The following is a 22,923-nucleotide window of genomic DNA, read 5'->3' on the forward strand; positions in this document are numbered from 1 at the left end:
AATGATCAGGGGTGCTGAAACCTTTGCATACAACTGTATATACAATGCCTCCAAAAGTATAGGAACACTTGGTATGCCACACATTTTAATTTGTTTATGCCATTTCAATTACAAAAAATAAAAAAGAATAATACAAAAAAAAATAAAAAAAAATCTAAAATTATCTTCCTTAAACTCAAACTGAAAGGAAATCTCTACAACTTGATATAAATTAATTAAAATATAAAAGCCAAGATGATGGGTTACATAAGTAATGGACCCCTTTGGTATAATACCTGTAAATAATCAGATTTATTACCAGTTTTCTTCAGACAAGTGATGGATACATGAACATTTCCAAGTCACTGAATATGTCTTTGACTTTATTTACATAAATTATGAAGAAATACAAACATTATGGCACTCTTCTAATGATTGGTAGCCACCAAGACACCCAGACAACCCAGAAGAAGTTATAGGCTTCTGTGGCTGTAATTGGAGAAATTGTGCATAGTGCATGTTTTGCATTTTGTATCCCCAGATATACAGCTTCATGATGAAATGGAATAGAGGAGGATTTTTTTTTCACCAAATCATCAAATCTAAGGGCCCTGTCCCACTGGCGTTTAGAAGGATTTGCATATGGATTGGGCACAATATTGGCCCATATTCGCCAAACATCCACAATATCCGTGTAACATGCCTGTATGAGTCGGCCATCATCCGAACACGCCCGTGATCATCCGCAGAGGCACGCATGTCCGCGGCCAGGATTTTTGAGCTGTTCAAAAATCTGAATGTGGATGACATTCGCCTTACATACTCCATACATACTCAATTCAATACATACTCACTCTATGCGCTGTATATCTGCCGTTAACCGCTGATATCCGCAACTGACAGGGATTTGCAGCTTGGCAGCGGACCGGGACAGTGTGTAAAACAGATATACTGCGTGCCCATCATGTCCACATCACAAACTAAAATATGTTGTAGCGAATGCATACAAATTGGCCACAAATAAAGCCTTTTTATTACATCTGCTTTGCAGCTGATTTGCGGGCAATCTGTGAATGCCTAACAAACATGTCACGTAAACCCAAAGTACTATATGTGGCAGAAAGCGACATACCTGCCAGTCAGTGCCGGTCCAGCTGTGTAAATCCACAAAGACATAGCTGCTGCAATCCGGGACTTTTATTTAACACCAACAAAAGGAAGAGTTGCTGTTTACCCACAACTCACTCACGCACTCAAAAAACAAACAAACAAACAAACAAAAAAAACACAGTCTCACACCCCCAGTGGCTTCCCCCCTCCCGCTCCAAAACCCATGAACAGTTAACCCTCGCATGACAACACTCTGTGATCAACTTGTCCAAGTCCAGCAAATGCTCCAGAGGCTGTATTGTTGGTGTGAATAGTGATGCCGAAAGGAGCGAGTGTGCTTCTTTTATGACCGCAATGCAGATGCCGTGCATGCGCAACACGTGAGCTATGCATTCATAATACACCCGTAATACTGCCGTGATAATCTCAATGTGTTGGATCAGTTTCTTCACTACATGCGTTATATAACTGTGATTGTTCATCATATATTCGCTATATATTATTAATATATCCGTAATTCATACTGGGACATTTGTCATTTTTGGCCATTTTTGTTGCGGACGACAACGAACGCCCGCAATTTGTATACTGAATTCATGCGCAATTAATCCTCTCCCCAGTGGGACAGGGCCCTAAGCTTGCATCTCAGATGTACCTTCTGGCAAATTGTAGCTGAACTTTCATGTCTTCTTTTTAAGAAAATCCTTATTTTACACCTTATTTTATCCCACGGAAACAAATGTAGCGGGCAAGTCGTCATTTGGTGGAGAGATGTAGGGAACCTTCATGTACATGCGTAAATTTTTTCCTGCTTGAAAAGCACATCAGTCACTAGCAGGCGCTTACTTGTTTGAAGCGCTTTGAGGCAACTTTGTTGTGATTTGGCACTATATAAATGGTATAAAATGAAAATCAGGCTTTCCTAACCAAACACAACGCTACTGTGATTTGTCAGGCTCCCGACTCTCCTGACATGGCTGCCTCTGATCTTTGGCTGTTCCCCAAGAACAAAACAACACTAAATGGAACTTGATTTGAGTTGTGAGAAGACATCATGTGGAACACTTTGGCTAAGGTGGACAAAAGAGGCCTTCCAGAAATGCTTCCAATGGCAGAACTGCTGGGAGAAGTGAGTGCAATCCATGGAGACTCCTTCAAAGAGGATTAGGATTTCAGACCCCCAGATGAGTAATTGTGTTGGGAAGGTGTCGTAACACGGACCCGCAACAGGGGGCGCAAATGAACGGACAATGGATAAGACAAAGAGTAACAATTTAATGTTGTGAAACGCACAACTGGATACAGACAAAGATAATGCCAATTAAACACAAGGTGACGTGCGGGCAGGCTCGAAGATAGGAGACCTCTGGCGATCGGAGAGCCGGGACCCACACAGCTTCCACCACCAACAGCAAGAACACCGGAGCCGCCAAGTCCTGAGTCCCCAGGTGGTCACCGTCTTCTGTTGCAGACCCTGGTACTGCTGGCAGAAGATGAAAAACAGTTAATGGTGAGTGTGTATCCACACACCCAGTAATCCTTCACCTACAGATCTTCGAGGAGGGAAAACCTCCACCTCCGATACAAAGTCACCCGTGCAGCTCCTGACAGTGGCTCCTTGGATGGAGTGAGAGGCGAAGACGTCGCAGACTCTCACTGCACGCCAATCCAAAAACGCTGAATCCTCAGGAATACGGCTGCACACAGAACAATTAGTTAACACTTAATCACAGCAGAGAATTACCTTCGACGGTAGTTGATTTCTCGGCGAGGAGGTGGAGTAATAATCCGGCTTTTGTAGGGACGTTGGTGATTGGTGACAGCTGGTGTAAATGAGTGACAGCTGTCACTCTCTGTCTCGGCGCCCTCTCATGCTTGAAGCCCGCACTCCAAGCAGGGCGCCGACTGGTGGTGGTGGGCCAGTAGTACCTCCTCTTCAGCGGCCCACACAACAAATTGTACTTTGCATAGCCAAACAGTGGACACGTTCTGAATGTACATTGTATATATAAAATCGCTGTTAATTCAAGCCAGGCTTTTTCAATTAAGAACCGATTTCTTAAGCGACACTGATTGAATATCCCCGTGTTTGTGTGTGTTCCCTGCGGGTGATCCAGATTCCTCCCACTTCCAAAGACATGCAGGTAAGGTGAATGAGAAACTATGAACCTGACTGTAGGCGGGAGATTGTGAGTGAGTTTGTCGGTCTATGGATGCCAGCCCTGCAATAGACTGGTGGCCTGTCCAGGGTGTACCCTGCCACTCACCCAGTGATTTGGTGTTCCAGCACCCTGTGACCCTTAATTGGAATAAGCGGGTATGGAAAATGAATGAATGAGTGATTAGTGATGCGTCCTCAAAATACACACAAAAAGATCACAGCCTACAACTCAGAACACAAACAGCGGAACAGGCACTCAACACAACGCACATCCAGACACTCAGAGATTGAGCGCTCGAACATCACTCCCCTGATGCTGCCTTTCACTCTGGAGACACCACGATAACATGTCTATGCTATTTCTGCTCCTTCGAACATGTCTCTATGTTCTTTTCACCCTCCTTTCACTCTTCAACTCTCCTCGTCCCAGCCGCCCTCCTCCTTTCCCTCCATCCCGGAGGACAGAGCGATAATCTGAGACATCTGTTCTCCACCTGCTCCAATGTATCCCTCGTTCCCCTTGTCTCCTCCTGTAGACCAGCACCTCCCTCTGGCCTCCCTGAAGGGCCTCTGGGGCCCTGGTGTGCTGCTGAACGCAGCCGTGTGCGCTCCTCTGAGAAGAGACGCACCGGGCAACAAAAGCACTCGTGGTTGAATAGACACCATTTCTCTATCACACTGTTTTCGCTCACAGGGAGGGATGTGCACATACAAACAACAAACATGCACTGAAATGTGAATGCAGCAGCAGCATCAGACTTGCAGGAAGTAAGTAGAAGAAAGAGATGGCCGCTCGTACTCACGTGAACCAGCACAGAAAACTCCGTCACCAAACCGTTCAGCTCCTTTATGTCCTGAGAGAGACAAATAATATTCTCAAAAAGTTATCACATAAGCCTGGAGTATTGGACTATTGATCCGGAATGAAAACTAATGAGAGACATAAACAATTAAAGATAAAGATAAACTTTATTGATCTCACAGAGGAGAAATTCACATGTTACGTCAGGTCTTAAAAAAAACACACATGGTGGGTGCAAGTAGAGGAAAATGTTCATCAAAGAGCGTGTGCAAGATAAGCAATAATAATAATACTTAAGAAATAAGGTAGAAATAGGTAATAATAAGAAATGAGGTAGAAATAGAATATATATATATATGTGCATATACACATATACATACACATACATATACACCCATACACACATATGCACACACATACCTATACACATACACATATACATATGCATATATATATAAACATGATTGGGATTGAAAAGGAGATAGGAGCATCTTCTTTACAATATGTGAAATGGGAGTTTAGATGTGGTAAGGTGACATTAGTCCTGGGATTTGTAAACGAGTTGTTATTGCACATCATATGTGGACATATTAATATTGCACGTGATTTCTGGACATATTATTGCATGTTGTTATTTCACAGTGTTATTGTACAGTCTGACAGCAGCAGAGAGCAACGACCTGCGGTATCGTTCCTTCTTGCACTGAGGGCGCCTCAGTCTGTCACTGAACGAGCTGGTCAGCTCCACTACAGTCCGGTGCAGAGGGTGAGAGGAGTTGTTCATGATGGATTTGAACTTGGTTAACACCATCCTCTTAGCCACCTCCTCCTGAGACTCCAGAGGACAGCCCAGAACAGAGCTGGACTTCCTGACCAGCTTATTCAATCTCGTTCTCTCCTGCTCTGTGCTGCCCGGAGCCCAACAGATGACAGCATAGAGGAGAGCAGAGGCTACAACAGAGTCATAGAAGGTTTTAAGCAGAGGCCTGCTCACTCCAAAGGATCTCAGACTCCTCAGGAGGTGGAGGTGACTCTGGCCTTTCTTGTACAGGGCGTCAGTGTTATGAGTCCAATCCAGTTTGTTGTTGAAGTGAACACCCAGGTATTTGAAACTGTCCACAGTATCTATGTTCTCCCCCTGGATGTTCACCAGTGGGTGAGGTGGTGGTTTCCTCCTAAAGTCGATCACCATCTCCTTCGTCTTACTGTGATGACCGACCGGTACTCCAGCTCGCTCCCCTCAGACACACGACCCACAATGGCGGAGTCATCAGAGAACGTCTGGAGATGGCAGCTGTCCTTGTTGTAGGTGAAGTCCGAGGTGTAAAGGGTGAAGAGGAAAGGCAAGAGGACGGTGCCCTGGGGGGTCCCAGTGCTGCACCTTACCACCTCAGACTGACAGCCGCGCAGCCGCACGTACTGCAGGCGGTCACTGAGGTAGTCGATGGTCCAGGCGGCGAGCTGTCCATCCACACCTGCCTCCTCCAGCTTCCTCCACAGCAGCGCCAGTCTGATGGTGTTGAAAGCGCTGGCAAAATCAAAGAACATGACTCTCACAGCACTCCCGCCGGTCTCCAGGTGGGTGAGCACTCGCTGCAGCAGGTAGCTGACGCTGCCGATGTTGGGCCTGTAGGCGAACTGCAGTGGGTCCAGGATGTTGCTCACCATGGTGCGGAGGTGAGACAGGATGAGCCGTTCCATGGTCTTCATGAGGTGGGAGGTCAGGGCAACTGGTCTGTAGTGGGCTGGTTCCTTGGGGTGCGGTGTTTTGGGAACCGGGACCACACAGGAGGTCTTCCACAGGGTGGGGACCACCCCCAGGCTGAGGCTCTTGTTGAAGATGTGGTTGAGGACCTCACAGAGCTCATCTGCACAGGTCCTCAGCAGCCTCAGGGAGATCCCATCAGGTCCTGCTGCTTTCCTCTGCTTCAGCCGCAGGAGCTGGCCTCTCACCTCAGACGGGCTTACAGTGAAGGGGGAGGGAGGGGGTAGCTGAGGTGTGAGCTGAGGTGGTCTGGTGCTGGATACAGTCCGGGGAGAGGAGGGACAAAGTCCGGGGTGCAATGGAGGTGACCAGGGGGAAGAAGGTGGGGGGTCAGGGGGACTGGCTGCTGGAGACATGTGGAGAGCTGGGAGGAGGCAGGGGGTGCAGGTGTGGAGGAGCCAAAATGGTTAAAGTATCTGTTTAGCTCCTCTGCAAACCAAGAATCTCCATCTGCAGTCTTGCTGGCACCCTGCCCAAATCCAGAGGCGGTCTTGAGGCCTCTCCACACGTCCCTGACATTGTTCTGGGCCAGCTGCTCCATACCACTGTCCCAGCTTTTTTGAAACATGTTGCAGGCATCCATTTCAAAATGAGCAAATATTTGCACAAAAACAACAAAGTTTATCAGTTTGAACATTAAATATCTTGTCTTTGTGGTGTATTCAATTGAATATAGGTTGAAGAGGATTTGCAAATCATTGTATTCTGCTTTTATTTACATTTTACACAACGTCCCAACTTCATTGGAACTGGGGCTGTACATAATGGATAGATTATGCCTGTGTGTGTGAAATGTACACTCATTAAAAGTGATGGAGATTACACACCTCTTTTAGGTTGTCCCAGGACTCAGCTGCACTCTGATCAGCGGGGATTTCTGGAAGGTAGAGCTGCATTTGTCTGAGAGATGCTGGCTCTGCCTCCACATTGTTATCCGCATGGCACTCGCTGGACTGATCGCTGGAAAGCTGAGGGGCAGGTGGTGGTGTTGATGTGGGCTGGGGTACAGTGTTAGATTGCACACTCAGGAAGTCCTGTGTGGCGGCTAACGCCCTGTCTCTAACTGGCTTGACGAGCAGCTCCAGATCTGCGGCATCTTCAGCACGCACACGGGTGCACAGCTTCTCCATTTCTCTGATGTTCGCTCTCAACTGCTGCAAGGTGACAGAAGAGCAGGAGGTTACTCAAGAAGAGTCTATGTCATGTTTAACAACTTTCCATGATTAACAGGCACAAATCTGGAGACATAATCCTGATGAAATGGGAAAAGATGCACAAAAGAAGAAGCTGTAATATAATGCAGTGTCACTTTACCTCCGAACATATGATGAGAGAGCACAGAAATATTAAGACCCTTTTGCTAAATACAAGTCTACAATAATTACGAGGGAACAATTGCAATCTGACATTTCTGACGTCCATCAATCCGGATCCGGATCAACTCCAAAATTCTTCCATGCCCTAATATCTATCTGTGGTACAAATTTTGTGAGAATCCGTGAAGTAGTCTTTTGGGGTTTTTTTTTAAGTAATCCTTCAAAGCCTATATGAAGTGAACTCTTGATCCAGAATCCAGATTTGGATCACCCCCAAAATTTAATGGAGTCTGCCATGGCCTAATATCTAACTGTGGAACAAATTTGGTGAGAATCCGTGAAGTAGTCTTTTGTTAGTCTTTTGTTTTTTTCTTGTTTTTTTTGGGGGGGGGGGGGGTTTAACGTAATCCTCCAAAGCCTATATGAATGAACTCTTGATTCAGAATCGAGATCTGGATCACCCCCAAAATTTAATGGAATCTGCCATGGCCTAATACAAAGTATTCAGCCCCTTGGTATTTCACACATTTTAACTTGTTTATGACATTTCAAATACAAAAAGTAAATCAGGCTTCTCAATATAAAAATTTCTAAAATTATCTTCCTTCGATTCAAACTGAAAACAAATCTCTACAACTTGATATAAATTATTTAAAAATATAAAAACCAAGATGATGGGTTGCACAAGTAATCAGCCCCTTTGGTATAATACCTGTAAATAATCAGTTTTCTTGCCAGTTTTCTTCAGACAAGTCACGGGATGGATACATAAACATTTCCAAGTCACTGAATATGTCTTGAACTTTATTTACATCAGTGATGTAGAAATACAAACAATATGGCACTCTATGGTAAATCTGTGTGGAGTAGGCAGTTCTCAAAAACTGAGTGAATGTGCAAGAAGGACAAGAGTGAGGAAAGACACCAAGACACCCAGACAACCCAGAAAAAGTTTTAGCTTCTGTGGCTGTGATTGAAGAAATTGTGCACAGTGCAAATTCTGCATTTTGTATCTTCAGTTATACAGCTTCATGATGAAGTGGACCAGAGGAGGATTTTCTTAAAAAGAAGACCTGAAAGTTCACCAACAATTTGCCAGAAGGTACATCTGAGATGCAAGCCTAGATTTGATGTTTTAGAGAAAGAAGACCCTCCTCTGTACCACTTCTGGCAAATTGTAGGTGAACTTTCAGGTCTTATTTTTAAGAAAATCCTCCTCTGGTCCACTTCATCATGAAGCTGTATAACTAGGGATATAAAATCCAAAACTTGCACTGTGCACAATTTCTACAATCACAGCCACAGAAGCCTATACCTTTTTCTGGGTTGTCTAGGTGTCTTGGAGGCTTTGCTCACTCTTCTCCTTCTTGCACAGTCACTCAGTTTTTGAGAACTGTCTACTCCACACAGATTTACCATAGAGTGCCATACTGTTTGTATTTCTTCATAATTGATATAAATAAAGTCCAAGACATATTCAGTGACTTGGAAATGTTCATGTATCCATTCACTGACTTGTCTGAAGAAAACTGGCAATAAAACTGATTATTTACAGGTATTATACCAAAGGGGCCCATTACTTGTGCAACCCATCATCTTGGCTTTTATTAATTTATATCAGGTTGTAGAGATTTACTTTCAGTTTGAGTTTAACAAAGATAATTTTAGAAATTTTTATATTGAGAAACCTGGTTTACTTTTTGTATCTGAAATGCCATAAACAAATTAAAATGTGTGAAATACCAACGGGCTGAATTCTTTTGCAAGCCATTGTATGTATCTGTGGTGAAATTTTTGTCAAAATCTGTGCAGTATATAATTTTGACATAATCCTGCTAACAGACAGACAGGCAGACAAATAAATAAACACAGATGATTTTATTACATCCTTGGTGGATATAATAACAACAAAAAAATTCTACACAATCAATATTGTGGCTACAATGCAACTCCAATAAACTGTTTAACCAGTATAAATTTTAATTAAACTCGACTCCATTGTGTTTAAATCATTTTATTTTCATTAATTTAAATCTTAAAACTGACAGTGCTTTTGGGGGGGGGGGGGGGCAGTGGTTTCATGATTAAAATTATTCTTGTACTACCTATGCTTTCTGTCTTTTTTCAAGGAGTTGTGATGAGCTGTATGTAGGAAGAGAATCAAAGAAAAAAAACAGCAATTATATTCATCTACAGATATTCAGATGTGATATTTTAAACATGTCAAGAGCACAATGTCCGAAGCCTTGTAAGCGTTACACTCCTGACAACTGTGGCCACTTTTTTGTAATAACATTTTAAAGCATCGAGATAAAACACTGCTAGTAAGTCCCTTCAGCTTCTCCCTTGTTGTCACTAGGGGTTGCCACAGCAGATTCAAGGTGGATCTGCATGTTGATTTGGTACAATTTTACACCAGATGCCCTTCCTGATGCAACTCCACACTGCATGGAGAAATGTAGCAGGGATGGGTTTGAACAGGGAACCTTTTGCACTGAAACCAAGCATACTAACCACTTGGCCACCACCCCTGCAAGATAAAAATACTGTTATTTGCCATAATTCTAAACCTTATTATTGGACATTATTCGAAACAAGCTAGCTTCTCATTATATAAGTGAATGCTAAAATATGTATGGAAAAATAAAGCAAGTAAGCAAAATTTATTTGTGTAGCACATTTAAACACAGCTCACACTGAACATTTATTCCAAAAAGGTCTGAAGGACCTAAATGACATGGTGAGATGCTGAAGAGCTTCGCTCGTCATGTCTGTGAAATATATATATTACCTGAAGTTTATAAAATAAGAAAATAATAATAAAAAAAATACTTACAAATCAACAATTTAAACTCAACTGACACAGAGAGACAACAATTAAATTACAGACATAACAACGTACAGTAGTGTTCAGTATAATAGTAGTGCTATGTGACTAAAAAGATTAATCCAGGTTTTGAGTATATTTCTTATTGTTACATGGGAAACAAGGTACCAGTAGATTCAGTAGATTCTCACAAATCCAACAAGACCAAGCATTCATGATATGCACACTCTTAAGGCTATGAAATTGGGCTATTAGTAAAAAAGTAGAAAAGGGGGTGTTCACAATAATAGTAGTGTGGCATTCAGTCAGTGAGTTTGTCAATTTTGTGGAACAAACAGGTGTGAATCAGGTGTCCCCTATTTAAGGATGAAGCCATCACCTGTTGAACATGCTTTTCTCTTTGAAAGCCTGAGGAAAATGGGACATTCAAGACATTGTTCAGAAGAACAGCGTAGTTTGATTAAAAAGTTGATTGGAGAGGGGAAAACGTATACACAGGTGCAAAAAATTATAGGCTGTTCATCTACAATGATCTCCAATGCTTTAAAATGGACAAAAAAACCAGAGACACGTGGAAGAAAATGGAAAACAACCATCAAAATGGATAAAAGAATAACCAGAATGGCAAAGGCTCACCCACTGATCAGCTCCAGGATGATCAAAGACAGTCTGGAGTTACCTGTAAGTGCTGTGACAGTTAGAAGATGCCTGTGTGAAGCTAATTTATTTGCAGGAATCCCCCGCAAAGTCCCTCTGTTAAATAAAAGACATGTGCAGAAGAGGTTACAACTTGCCAAAGAACACATCAACTGGCCTAAAGAGAAATGGAGGAATATTTTATGGACTGATGAGAGTAAAATTGTTCTTTTTGGGTCCAAGGGCCGCAGACATTTTGTGAGACGACCCCCAAATTCTGAATTCAAGCCACAGTTCACAGTGAAGACAGTGAAGCATGGTGGTGCAAGCATCATGATATGGGCATGTTTCTCCTACTATGGTGTTGGGCCTATATATCGCATACCAGGTATCATGGATCAGTTTGGATATGTCAAAATACTTGAAGAGGTCATGTTGCCTTATGCTGAAGAGGACATGCCCTTGAAATGGGTGTTTCAACAAGACAATGACCCCAAGCACAGTAGTAACCAAGCAAAATCTTGGTTCCAAACCAACAAAATTAATGCCTTGCAGATGTGAAGAAATCCTGAAAAACTGTGGTTATACAACTAAATACTAGTTTAGTGATTCACAGGATTGCTAAAAAAGCAGTTTGAACATAACAGTTTTGAGTTTGTAGCGTCAACAGCAGATGCTACTATTATCCCCTTAATGCCTACTGTCGCATATATGCTACAATATTTGACTCAAATATGCAACATATCAAATTGACCAGTAAGCCTGTTGTCTCAAATCTGCAACATACCATTATTATTATTCTAATAGCATTATAACATAAATTATTACCAAAATACCAAAATTACTATTTATTTTTTGTGCAAAAGTGTAATTAATAATTTCAACATTATTTACCATCTACTTAAAGGCAAAAACACACACAAAACATTTTTTTTATATACAGCTATATAAATTCAGGCATTAAGGGGTTAGTTGTGAACACCCCTTTTCTACTTTTTTTTTTTTACTAATAGCCCAATTTCATAGCCTTAAGAGTGTGCATATCATGAATGCTTGGTCTTGTTGGATTTGTGAGAATCTACTGAATCTACTGGTACCTTGTTTCCCATGTAACAATAAGAAATATACTCAATCTATACTTAATCTTTTTAGTCACATAGCACTACTATTATTCTGAACACTACTGTAAGTGTGCTAAAGACAATTAAAATGCGGGGAAAGCCAGAGTAAAAAGATGTATTGTGAGCTTGGATTTAAAAACTGTAATCGAAGGGCATTTCTAATGTCAGGTGGCAGGTTCTACAGCTGAGGACCAGCAACTGCAAAAGGGATCTGGGACATGAAGGAGACCTTGGCTGGAAGATCAAGAAGACCTGGTGTCTACCTTGAAATATTAGTGTTAGTACGCAGCCTAGCTACTGCCATCTGAAGCTGTGTCACCAGATTCAGAGGAAGACCAAAGTAAATGGAATTACAATAGTCTAGGAGTGAGGTTATGAAAGCATAGATGACTTTTTCCAGAACATTATAGGACAGAACAGACTTTAGTTTGGCAATAATTCTTAATGGATAAAAAGTGGTCTTTACAACAGATGAAATTTGTTTGTCAGGGTTGAGCTGGGAGTCAAAAATGACACCAAGTTTTCTTGCATGAGATTTGACATAAGGGACAAGGGGACCAAGGGCTCCGGGGATGAAATTTTTGGATTTTGAGAGGTTAAAAACAATGACTTCAGTTTTGTTCTCATTTAGCTGAAGAAAGTTATTTGCCATCCAGATTTTAATTTTCCTCAAGACAATCTAAAAGAGACTGCATGGAGTTGCCAGATTTAAGTGGAATGTACAGTTGGGAGTCATCTGCATAAAAATGGAATGCAATGTTAAATTTCATTCCAAAAAAAAAGTAGCCTTTTTTTTTAAATGATGCATTGTTGTAAAACACAGCTGATTTCCATCTTGGAATGTTGCCTCATTTGGGGAAAAAACTGAGAAGCTGATGGGTTTTAACATTTCAGTGAACTGTTCTGGTGGTGGCTAATGTCTTGGAGCTTGTGGTGTTGTGGGAGACCCCTCTGCCCCCAACTTCCCCCAATCACAGCCATCATCCCTCCAATGCAACAGCACAACCTGGGCTCAGGGGGTCTACACAATGTTCTGTTAATGAATACACATGCATGTATCTTCATGCACATATGAATAAAAGTGAAAAACACTGATTAACACAGAGACAGTCAGGTCTGTGTCAGCCTGCTAATTAACTGTCACCAGGCATTCAGACAGACCAACAGCACACTCACTATCAAATATTCAGTACTGACCTCACCCGTCTGCCAGTGTTTGCTGCTGCTAGTGGGGTCAAAGTGGGAGGTGGTGGTGGTGGGGGGTGCCTTTGCATTTATTTTGGCGCTTAGCTCGGCAGCAGGCTAGTGGGAGAACATGCCAATCATCAGACTGTAGAGTTAAAAATGTAAATCAATCAGTGGGTGTGTATGTGTGTGTATGTTTTTGAACAAGCACACCCAAAGTGAAGTAACTCGTAGACTGGATTATCACTACGCAGACATGGAAAAGCACTCTGTGTGTGTGTCTCTGGGGCATGATGGGTAATGGTGAGAGGATAGGTGTGTGCCTGTTTGGAGTTATTTCACCTTCAGAGACACGATGGCTTCCAGGCAACAACATCTCCTGAGGCTGTTCACATCCACCATCAGCACATGTACTTCGGCACACACACAAGACGTACTCCATTTAACATTTGTGCTCTTTTCTTGCCCTGAATTTTTCTGAATAGAATTTGAGTTCTTGAAATAAAATTGAGTTGTGTAGTTAATAAATGGGAGATCTGTGAGCAAGCTCGCAAAATGATACCCCCCCCACCACCATACTAGTTGCTTTAACAAATAGTTGCTTTTACCAAATTAACAAACTACATGTAACTGACATATATGATGTATAAACAAACACTGAAAGTCCAATTATCTCCTATGAAGATTATTGAACAGGATTATTTTCCTTCATGCACATCGTCAAATGGTGTGCTTTCATTAAGTGATATTTCATTGAAATCCACCAAATGATTTAGGAAGAGCTGCCCTTACAAGACCCGATTACAGTGAGGGTAAAACAACTCAGTCATTATTCACACAGATATTAACATGAATCCCATTTAGTAGTTGTGTTTGAGACAAATCTACTCGTAAAATAATACAGAACACAATAACAATAAAACGCAATTATTTATTTGTTCACCACATTCTGCAGATGTTTCTCTCAGAGATGATTCTGTGTGTGATAAGATCTCTTGTTTTGCTAATAATATGAGCCAATTTACATTTGACAGTTGTAAAATAGTGCCACTTCTCGAGTAGAAATGTTTACTAAAAATATCCAGTGACAGACATCCAAAACACTGAACATCGAGGTGGAAAAAGTTAAGTGACAGATATGAGTCTAAATGTACACAAGTATTTGTGAAGGGAAAGCCAGCTAATCAGATTTTTTTTTTGTTTAAATCAGCTAAAAACAGATTCAGAAAGTCTGTGACAGATTTCCACCATTACTGCCTAAGTCAGATATTATTTTTAAACTACTGCAAATTTGTTAATAGTTCTTTGTACTCAGCCATCACCTCTTCCCACACATCAATGGAGAAAACCATATTTGCTCTAAGTGGAAAAACAAGACCAAATCTGCTCCAAAAATACTTTTTATTTAATCACAATCTGTGTTTGAAATATTTCAGACGAACATTATGTTGTGTATTTGTTAATTTGTTTCTGAAATTTCCCCACTGAGGGATGAATAAAGGCTTATCTAATCTAATCAAATATTAACTGAATGAATGTATGTATGAATTAATTAATTTATTCTCCACACTCCGACTCAAAATAGCAAAGAAAACTCATAAAGAAAATGATTTAACACCGTACCCATGTGCCCGAAAGGGTGTAGGCAAAAGCAAAAGCTTATAAACGCCAACAACAAAAAAATTAAATGTATAGCCTACACACACACACACGCAATATATATATATATATATATATATATATATATATATATATATATATATATATATATATATATATATATATATATATATACACATATATACATATACATATATACATATACATACATACATATACATACATACATATACATATATATATATATATATACACGAGGTCTGTGATAAAAGTAACGGACCTTATTATTTTTTTCAAAAACCATATAGATTTGAATCACGTGTGATTACATCAGACATGCTTGAACCCTCCTGGGCATGCAAGAGTTTTTTCACGCCTGTCGGTTACGTCATTCGCCTGTGGGCAGTCTTTGAGTGAGGAGTCGCCCACTCTCTCGTCGTTTTTTCATTGATTAGGAATGGCTCAGAGACTGCTGCTTTGTTTGATCAAAATTTTTTCAAAACTGTAAGACACAACTGAGTGGACACCATTCGATAAATTCAGCTGGTTTTTGGTAAAAATTTTAACGGCTGATGAGAGATTTTGGTCTGGTAGTGTCGCTTTAAGGACGGCCCACGGCCCCTGATGGCGATCTGCGCTTCGAGGCGGCAGGGTCTCGCCGTTTCAAGTTGAAAACTTCCACATTTCAGGCTCTGTTGAACCAGTAAGTCGTCAGAGACCAGAGAACTTGCAGAAGAAGTCGGCATGAGGAGTTTACTCGGACATTCCATTGTTAACGGACATTATGTAATGAAAGAACGTGCGGGCAGAGTCGCATGTCGGGCCGGACCCAACCGCGGGGGTCGCGACAGGAAAAACACCTCCGCTGGAAACCTTAACGGGCAAGTTGGAACATGCCCAAGCTGTTAAACAATTTCTCAGTTACTCACTTGTTGAAAGCCATCAAAAGCCGCCTGAATTTTACAAATGGTTTTCAACACAGAGGGGTTTTTCCTGTCACGGCGCACACAGATTTGCCGAGTCGTCACGGAAACGACTCGGTGAATTTGCGCGCACGTCTTTCATTAAAAAATGTCCTTAAACAGTGGAATGTCCGCATAAAGTCCTCATGCCGGCCTCTTCTGAATCTTCTCTGTTCTCTCACGACGTCCTGGCTGAATTAAGCCTTAAATTAGGATGTTTTCAGGTCGAAACAGGCCGACGACGGCGCCTGGAAGCGCTGCAGGACGTCCCGCTCCGTGGGAAGTCCTTACAGCGACAGAAACACCCCATAATCTCTCATCAGCCGTTAAACCTTTCACCGAAAACCAGCTTAATTTCTCCAATAGTATCCACTTGGATATCCCTCACAAGTCCAGAAAAAATGTTGATAAAGCAACGCGCGCCGTCTGCAGCGGCTATTCAGACAAAGAGATTCCGACGGGCGGGGTGGAGCACTCCTCACTCAAGGCCTGCCCACAGGTGAATGACGTCACCGACACGTGTGAAAAAACTCACGCATGCGCACGAGGGTTCAAGCATGTCTGACGTAAAAACATATGAATCAAATCCATTTATTTTTTGAAAAAAATAAAAAGGACCGCTTTTTTCATCACAGACCTCGTATATATATATATATATATATATATATATATATAAATTAATCACTGAACTCAAATTAAAAATAATAACAAAATGAATTAATTAATTAATTAGTAAATTGCTAAAAATATGAGAAGTTGCCAAATCCCATCATCATCTATCCTCCCCTCATAACTCACAAAGAAATACCTGCAGGGTCAGATCTGAATATCTGGACAAAAACTGAGAACTTAACATGCAGTTTGGCTTTTTGGGGTTAAATTAATGACCCTTTGTGCTGACACAGCTGTGAATGTGAAGTTGCTTTTCATAAAACTAACTGGAATCTACCAAGATCCACCTTACTTTATCTTTTATACCCCTGTCACACGAGAGGCCGAATGAGCCAGAATGCCACCCGAATGAAAATTCAACCTCCAATCAGACAAAGTCGATGTGCAATCGAAACCCTCTGACAGCATTCAGCGTGCATTCCAAACAGTCAGGCAAATTTGTGTGGCTGGCCGAATGTTTAGCTCATGTTTAAAACAGTCAGGTGCAGTCAAGGTGGAAAAATATCGTACAGCAGTCGAGGTGGACTCTAACTGCAATCTGACTGCATTCTAAATATTTGCATGGTGTCAAAACAGCATTCGAAACAGTCTGATCGTGTTCGAGGAAAAGTTGCCATTGTCAGGCACGTCTAATCCTGCCGGCATGTCCTGCACTGCACCCCCGTGCCTCCCGTTCTGGGTGCGCAAAGGAAATATTGTAACGTGCAACGTCTGTGGCACACAGTCATTTTATGAAGTAGACATGAACATTGTGCAATCAAACCGAAAACACCGTGTGTCGCTGTGAGTCCATATGCGTCACACAGCAGTGGATCAGCACACACAGCTGAACGGCCTGTCACAGCCGTAATACACATCATATGACAGATATATTGTCAGTCCACCTCATGATGTAGAAGTCCTATCTGTAATATTATGTTATCATGGCTGCAAAAGCCTGGTCAAATGGCTGCGCACCATGTCAGCACGTCTCTGAGCGGCGGACAGTGTGCAGCTGAATGGTCTGTCACAGCTGTAATAAACATATAATGACGATACATCTTCTAAACTATTAGAAAGACTGGCGATGCGACTGTTTACCAAGGCACTACAATGTAAATAAAGTAAGTAATCACCTTTGGAATGGCTCCGTCCACTACAAAATAATTATTCCGTATGACGCCACATCCAGACAGCACTCACCGCTTGCTCGTTCTCCCGGCCACTGTCTCTCACTCTTAGTCTCTCCAGGACATCAGCCCTTTTGTGGAGAGTGGACCTTCCCGCCATCCGGCAGCTGCAAGCGGTGATGAGGGTGGACGGTTCTGTGTGGAAGATCCCTTACGAATTGAAGCTTTTGGATATGACTGTTTGGCTTACTGCCAGTTTAGATTGGGCCGGGGTTTATGCACGTGCCCGCCACACATGCACTCACCACGTGTGTGGACGAATCAGTCGGGGCGGGTCGGTGCGCAGTCTGGGTATTCGGACGGCTGTCCTCCACAATTCTTATTCCCTCCCAGATGTGGTAGGAATTGTGTTTTTGTTTTTTTTTGACATTCCACCTGATTCGGCTTGGCTCATGCTCATTTGTACTAAGTGTGACGGGGCCCTTACAGAATGACGTCTTGAGAGAATTTCAATTACAATTTGGCATCTCTCTGTCTCTCCCACCGGACGCTTTTCATGCAGTTTACAGATTATCATTATGTACCTGAACAGTTCGGCTGGCGTTGATGTGCTCCTGATGAAGGCGGTCCCATTGCTGTGTATGTTGGTACTGTGAACATGAAGAAGCAGCAGGAGTTATGAGCAGACACGCGGGTGTATCACATGTCCAGACACATGTCAGCACTCACCTTGAGCATGTTACTGTGGTGCTTCTGCAGTCTTTCCATGTCTGTGGGTAGGGCCACTTTAATAAATTTGTTGATTGGTGCCTTTAGGCGCTTCAGTGTCAGCTTGTTGCTTTCCTCTGCCATGTGTTCTGCTGACGACCAACAGACAACAGACACTGTAAATAGCAGAAGGTTTGGTTTCATTTCAAACCATGAAATTAATAAACTGCAAACCTGCCCACACATATAAAGTTGGCAACTCCATACGCTCTATAACTACCTCTTCTTGCCAACATCCCTCTTGGATTCAGCAACATGCAGCGATAGATGCAATTTAATGAAGCAGACAACAACATGAAAGTCTCAAAAAGTAAAGACCTTCAGACAGTTTTAGTTCGACAGTTTTACAAACACATTATATGGAAATATATGGCAACTATCTTCACCGAGCACAACAAGATGTTGCCTGTTTACCAGGAATGCTTGAAGAGGATCATTTAAAGGTGTACAGCGTTTTTTTTTTTACAATTTACGTCATATAAGTAATTTTCTTTGGCACCACTAAAATTTTATTTATTAGCCTTTGAATACGGGATTCATAAAGACATTGCCAATATGATCAAAATTTTTGTTGTCTGGAAAAAATAAATAAAAATAGTTCCCCTGAAGAGAAAACAATTCTAATGAACAGACGACCTTCAACTACAGTCCCCTACTGTAGTTACAACAATATTGGAGCAGCAAGGCCAATTCCTTTGTTTTGTTGTTCACTGAAGACATTTGGGTTTAAGATGAGACAAGAATTCAGAATTTCAGGTTTTATTTCCTGGTAGACGTGCTAAACAACTCAGGACGTACCACCCTTTGTTTGAACCTACCCATTTTTCGAGTGAGCAAAACTATTGAAACATGTGACTGACAGGTGTTTCTTGTTGCCCAGGTGTCACCTTTTTGGTTGACTGTTCAAACATTAAATAGCTCAGCATGACTAGCGTGGGTTTTAGCCTTGGGTTTAACCTATAAAGACAGCATTCCTTGTTAAAGAGGATAAACCAACATGAAGACCAGAGAGCTGTCTATGGGAGAAAAGCAAGACATTCTGAAGCTGAGAAAAGAAGGATTGATCAGAGCCATTGGACAAACATTGGACGTATATCCTGAAAAAGAAAGACACTACTGGTGCACTGAGCAACAGACATCAAACAGGTCAGTCAAGGAAAACAACAGCAGTTGATGACAGAAATATTGTGAGAGCTGTGAAGAAAACAACAACCCCCAGAGTGGAGGGGTGAAGGTTTCACGATCCACTGTTCAAAGAAGACTCCCAGAGCAGAAATATAGAGGCCATACCACAAGATGCAAACCACTCCTCAGCAGTAACAATCGGAAGGCCAGATTAGAATTTGTAAAGTACAGAGATGAGCCACAAAAGTTCTGGAACACAATCCTATGGATTGAGACCATGATGAATCTCTACCAAAGTGATGAAAAGGCCCAAGTGTGGAGAAAGAAAAAAAACTGCTTATGATCTGAAGCATACAAGCTCATCTGTGAAGCATGGTGGAGGTAGTGTAATGGCTTGGGCTTGCATGGCTGCTTCTGGACCAGGCTCAAAGTAGCCTCTGTGTACATGTATGCGTGCATGCATGTGCATGGCTTCAATCAAGGAGAAACTGGGGAGAGCTGACATTTGCAGTTTGGTATGCTTATGTATTTTGGGTGAAGGATGAACGTTGCGAAAACAGAACATTGATAGAACGAATATTTTAGAGAAATTGGGGTTAATAGCTAACAACAGTTAACAATGGACGCTGATAATTCAATTCTGGACTCATACACCATTCCAGCAGGGGGCGGTATATGAACTATATATTAAAAATTAAGTGGCCTTCGTGTACGTTTATGTGTGCGTTCGTGTGTATAACTTCGATCGTGGACAAACTGGGGAGACTGACATTTGCCGTTTGGTACACTGTAAAGAAATCCCTTTTTTTAATGGAAAAATTTTGGCAGCTGTGGTTAACAGGAGAATTCTGTAGAAATTACAGTGAATATGTAAAAGGTTTTACATAAAATATCTAAATTTTACGGTGTAAACCTGTAAATTGTATGTGTCTATTTAGAAGATAAATCTGCAAAACAGTCACCTTATGTTTAATTATCTTCAAAATGTAGTTTAAACAGACACATCACCTGTTTTTTTTTCAAACCTTTAATGATCAGTATTTTGCTCTATTTGTGAAAATTCTTGTCTGTAAAATTTAACTGTATTGTATAGTTTTTAGTATTATGGTTTTTCTGTGTCATTTATAAATTCTACAATGATATATGACTATTTTAACATATTTGTACTGTTAAATTCACAGTTTGGTTTTGCTCCACATTTTACACATTATTGCTGTAAATTAAACATTATTCCATTGTTTTTCTTTTTAGTTTCTTTACGTCGTGATTTCACAGCATTTCACCGTTAATTTCACAGACTTTTTAACAGTGTATGTATTTCGGATTAGGTTGAATGCCAACAAAACGGAACTAATATTTTTAGAGAAATTATGGATATTACGTAACAACAGTGAATAATGGACATTGATAATTACATTCTGGAGTCACACGCCATTCCAAATCATTCTAGAAACTTTGTATAATTTATTACCACCACTGAAAAATGTCAGCTACTGAAGCATTATGTATGCCAATTTATGGAGAAATGCATCCAAACTAATTGGGAGGAAGTTTATTATGCAGCATGATAATGACCCAAAGCACACTAGCACCAAAACAAAGGACTTCATCAGGGGAAAAAAGTAAATCACCTGACCTTAACCCAACTGGGTACCATAGTCTGATCCCTAAAGAGGTAAAATGAAAAAATATAATTCTACTTCCGGGGACAGACGAGGGCTGTCCCCATCAGAAACATGTCACTTTCTCTGAGTTTTTGGGCAAATTACACGTCAAAAAAAGTGAACATGCAAAGAAAAAGTGAAGATGCGGTGGAAACCGGACATATGTTGTGGTTTGTTTATGACCTGGAGCTCAAAAATATCAAGGCAGTTGTGCAGGTGAGAGACCGCAGCTACTCTGTCAAGGTGTGTATGCTAAAACATATTGACACAACCTCTCCCATTTGCCTTGTCTTCCCTTCTCCACTGGGGACCAAAAAAACTGCACTTTTGTGAATGCTTCGGTGACTGCAGCTGAAAACAAAACAGTACACCATTTTTCTGTTAGAAGTGATGCTGTGTTTGTGTAGGCTGTCCCCAGAAGTGGTCAAATCCCACAATATCACACAGGGGTTCAAATAAGACTGTGGTTCCCTATAGAGGATGCATTTCCCCTCTTGAAGAGTAAACAGAAGACAGAAACCCCTTGAAACAAACAAGAACTGAAAAAAGCTGCGGCAAAAGTCTGGAATAGCATCACAAACGAAGAATGCAACAGTTTGGTGATGTCCATGGGTCACAGCCTTGAGGCAGTTATTGAAAGCAAGGGTTATGCCACCAAATATCTATATTAATAGCCAAGTGGCCTGTGTGTGTGTGTGTGTGTGTGTGTGTGTGTGTGTGTGTGTGTGTGTGTGTGTGTGTGTGTGTGGCTTTGATCACAGAGAAATTGGGGACAGCTGAGATTTGCCATTTGGTATATGTATTTTGGGTCAAGGATGAGCGCTGGATGAACAAATGTACAAAAATATCTTAACAGTATTAAGAAACAACACAATTTTGGTAGTTTCAGTACAATCATACAGCACTTCTAAAAGACTGATTTTATACAAATGTTGAGTAATGACTGAACCTTTTAGGTGAATTTACCTTCAACTTTTATAATCAAAATTCATTAGCGGTATAAAATCAGACTGAGTTTATTCACACTTTTGAAGGTGGATTTCTACAGATCAGCATAAAGTCCAGATTTGTTCAACCGCTGTTTTTCATGGGAAGATTGAAAATGAATGAATGAATAAATAAAGTGGTGACTGAAGCATCAATCACCGTGATGAATTTAAACACTTAACTCCGCTGATGAAAAAAAAAAAGACTAATTCTGCTTCCAAAATCTTCTATTTAATACCTGAAGAATGCTGCCTGCCACAAGATTAACAGCTTGTGTCTCCTGACAAAATGTTAAATTTTCAGTTTGTTTATTTTAGCAGTGATTTATCTGGCTGAAATGCGTTAATACTGTTAATACAATAAATAAATTAAACTAAATTCAACAAATATAAAGTAGTTATAACTTTAACTAAAATTACTGGCGTCAACGTTTGTGAATTCCGGAGACATTTTAGCCAAGAAAAATGAAAGTTTGCGCTTACCGCTTAAATGTGCTTCAGAGTGATTTAATCTACATTTAGTTGAATCCTGTCGTGAGGCCTCATGTTTATAAAATCGATGACATTTAATAATCTACAGCTTTACTTTCGGTTTTTACTCATAATAGTTTGTCAACAACTCTCCTCTTGTGCGTTCAAGAATTGTGTCCGGCTGAAAACATCAGTCAGAAACCTTTGTTCCAACCGTCTCTATGACATTCAAATTCAAAGAAGCTTTACATGAAACATAAAAGGCAAGCAAGAAAACAGCGACAATACTATGAAGGTATAAAATAAGATAAAATGAAAACAAAACACGAACACAAGGTTGAAAATAATGAACAACAACACAATGGCTGGTAGTTTTAAAGAAAGACATATAAATAATCAAGGAATTAAAAATAATTATTTGATTTATTTTCAAAATCTTATCTCAGTCTTCATGAAAAGTACTCTGCGTGAATCTCAGGCATTATGAAATAAATAATAAGTAAAAGATGCTGCCAAAATAATGATGATAAAGAGAGCAAAGAACCATTACAGAAAATAAAATGTTATCTTTAGAAATGATTTTATTTAGGGGCGGCGCGGGATCCTGTGGTTTTACAAGAACATTAAGATTAGCACTCCAGTGG

At 41.0% G+C, this 22,923-nt stretch overlaps 1 protein-coding gene across 5 annotated transcripts in view; it reads right to left on the reverse strand.

The window, feature by feature from the left end:
- Positions 1-22,452, reverse strand: part of stx17 (syntaxin 17) — a 34,406-nt gene extending 11,954 nt beyond the window's left edge. Inside the window, exons 1-6 of one of the 5 annotated variants that reach the window (XM_034174901.1) lie at positions 22,292-22,452; positions 21,969-21,995; positions 17,995-18,122; positions 17,850-17,915; positions 6,645-6,971; positions 4,054-4,104 (exon numbers count right to left, since the gene is read on the reverse strand). In XM_034174901.1, coding sequence (XP_034030792.1) covers positions 4,054-4,104; positions 6,645-6,971; positions 17,850-17,915; positions 17,995-18,117 — 567 coding nt within the window. In that variant the 5' untranslated portion in view covers positions 18,118-18,122; positions 21,969-21,995; positions 22,292-22,452. Of the gene's footprint in view, positions 1-4,053; positions 4,105-6,644; positions 6,972-17,849; positions 17,916-17,994; positions 18,150-21,968; positions 21,996-22,291 lie in introns of all 5 variants that reach the window. The other 4 variants (XM_034174902.1, XM_034174898.1, XM_034174899.1 and 1 more) reach the window with 4 other exon arrangements.
- Between the last annotated feature and the right edge of the window lie 471 nt (positions 22,453-22,923).

Source organism: Thalassophryne amazonica, chromosome 7, assembly GCF_902500255.1.
Source record: "Thalassophryne amazonica chromosome 7, fThaAma1.1, whole genome shotgun sequence".
Lineage (NCBI taxonomy): Eukaryota > Metazoa > Chordata > Actinopteri > Batrachoidiformes > Batrachoididae > Thalassophryne > Thalassophryne amazonica.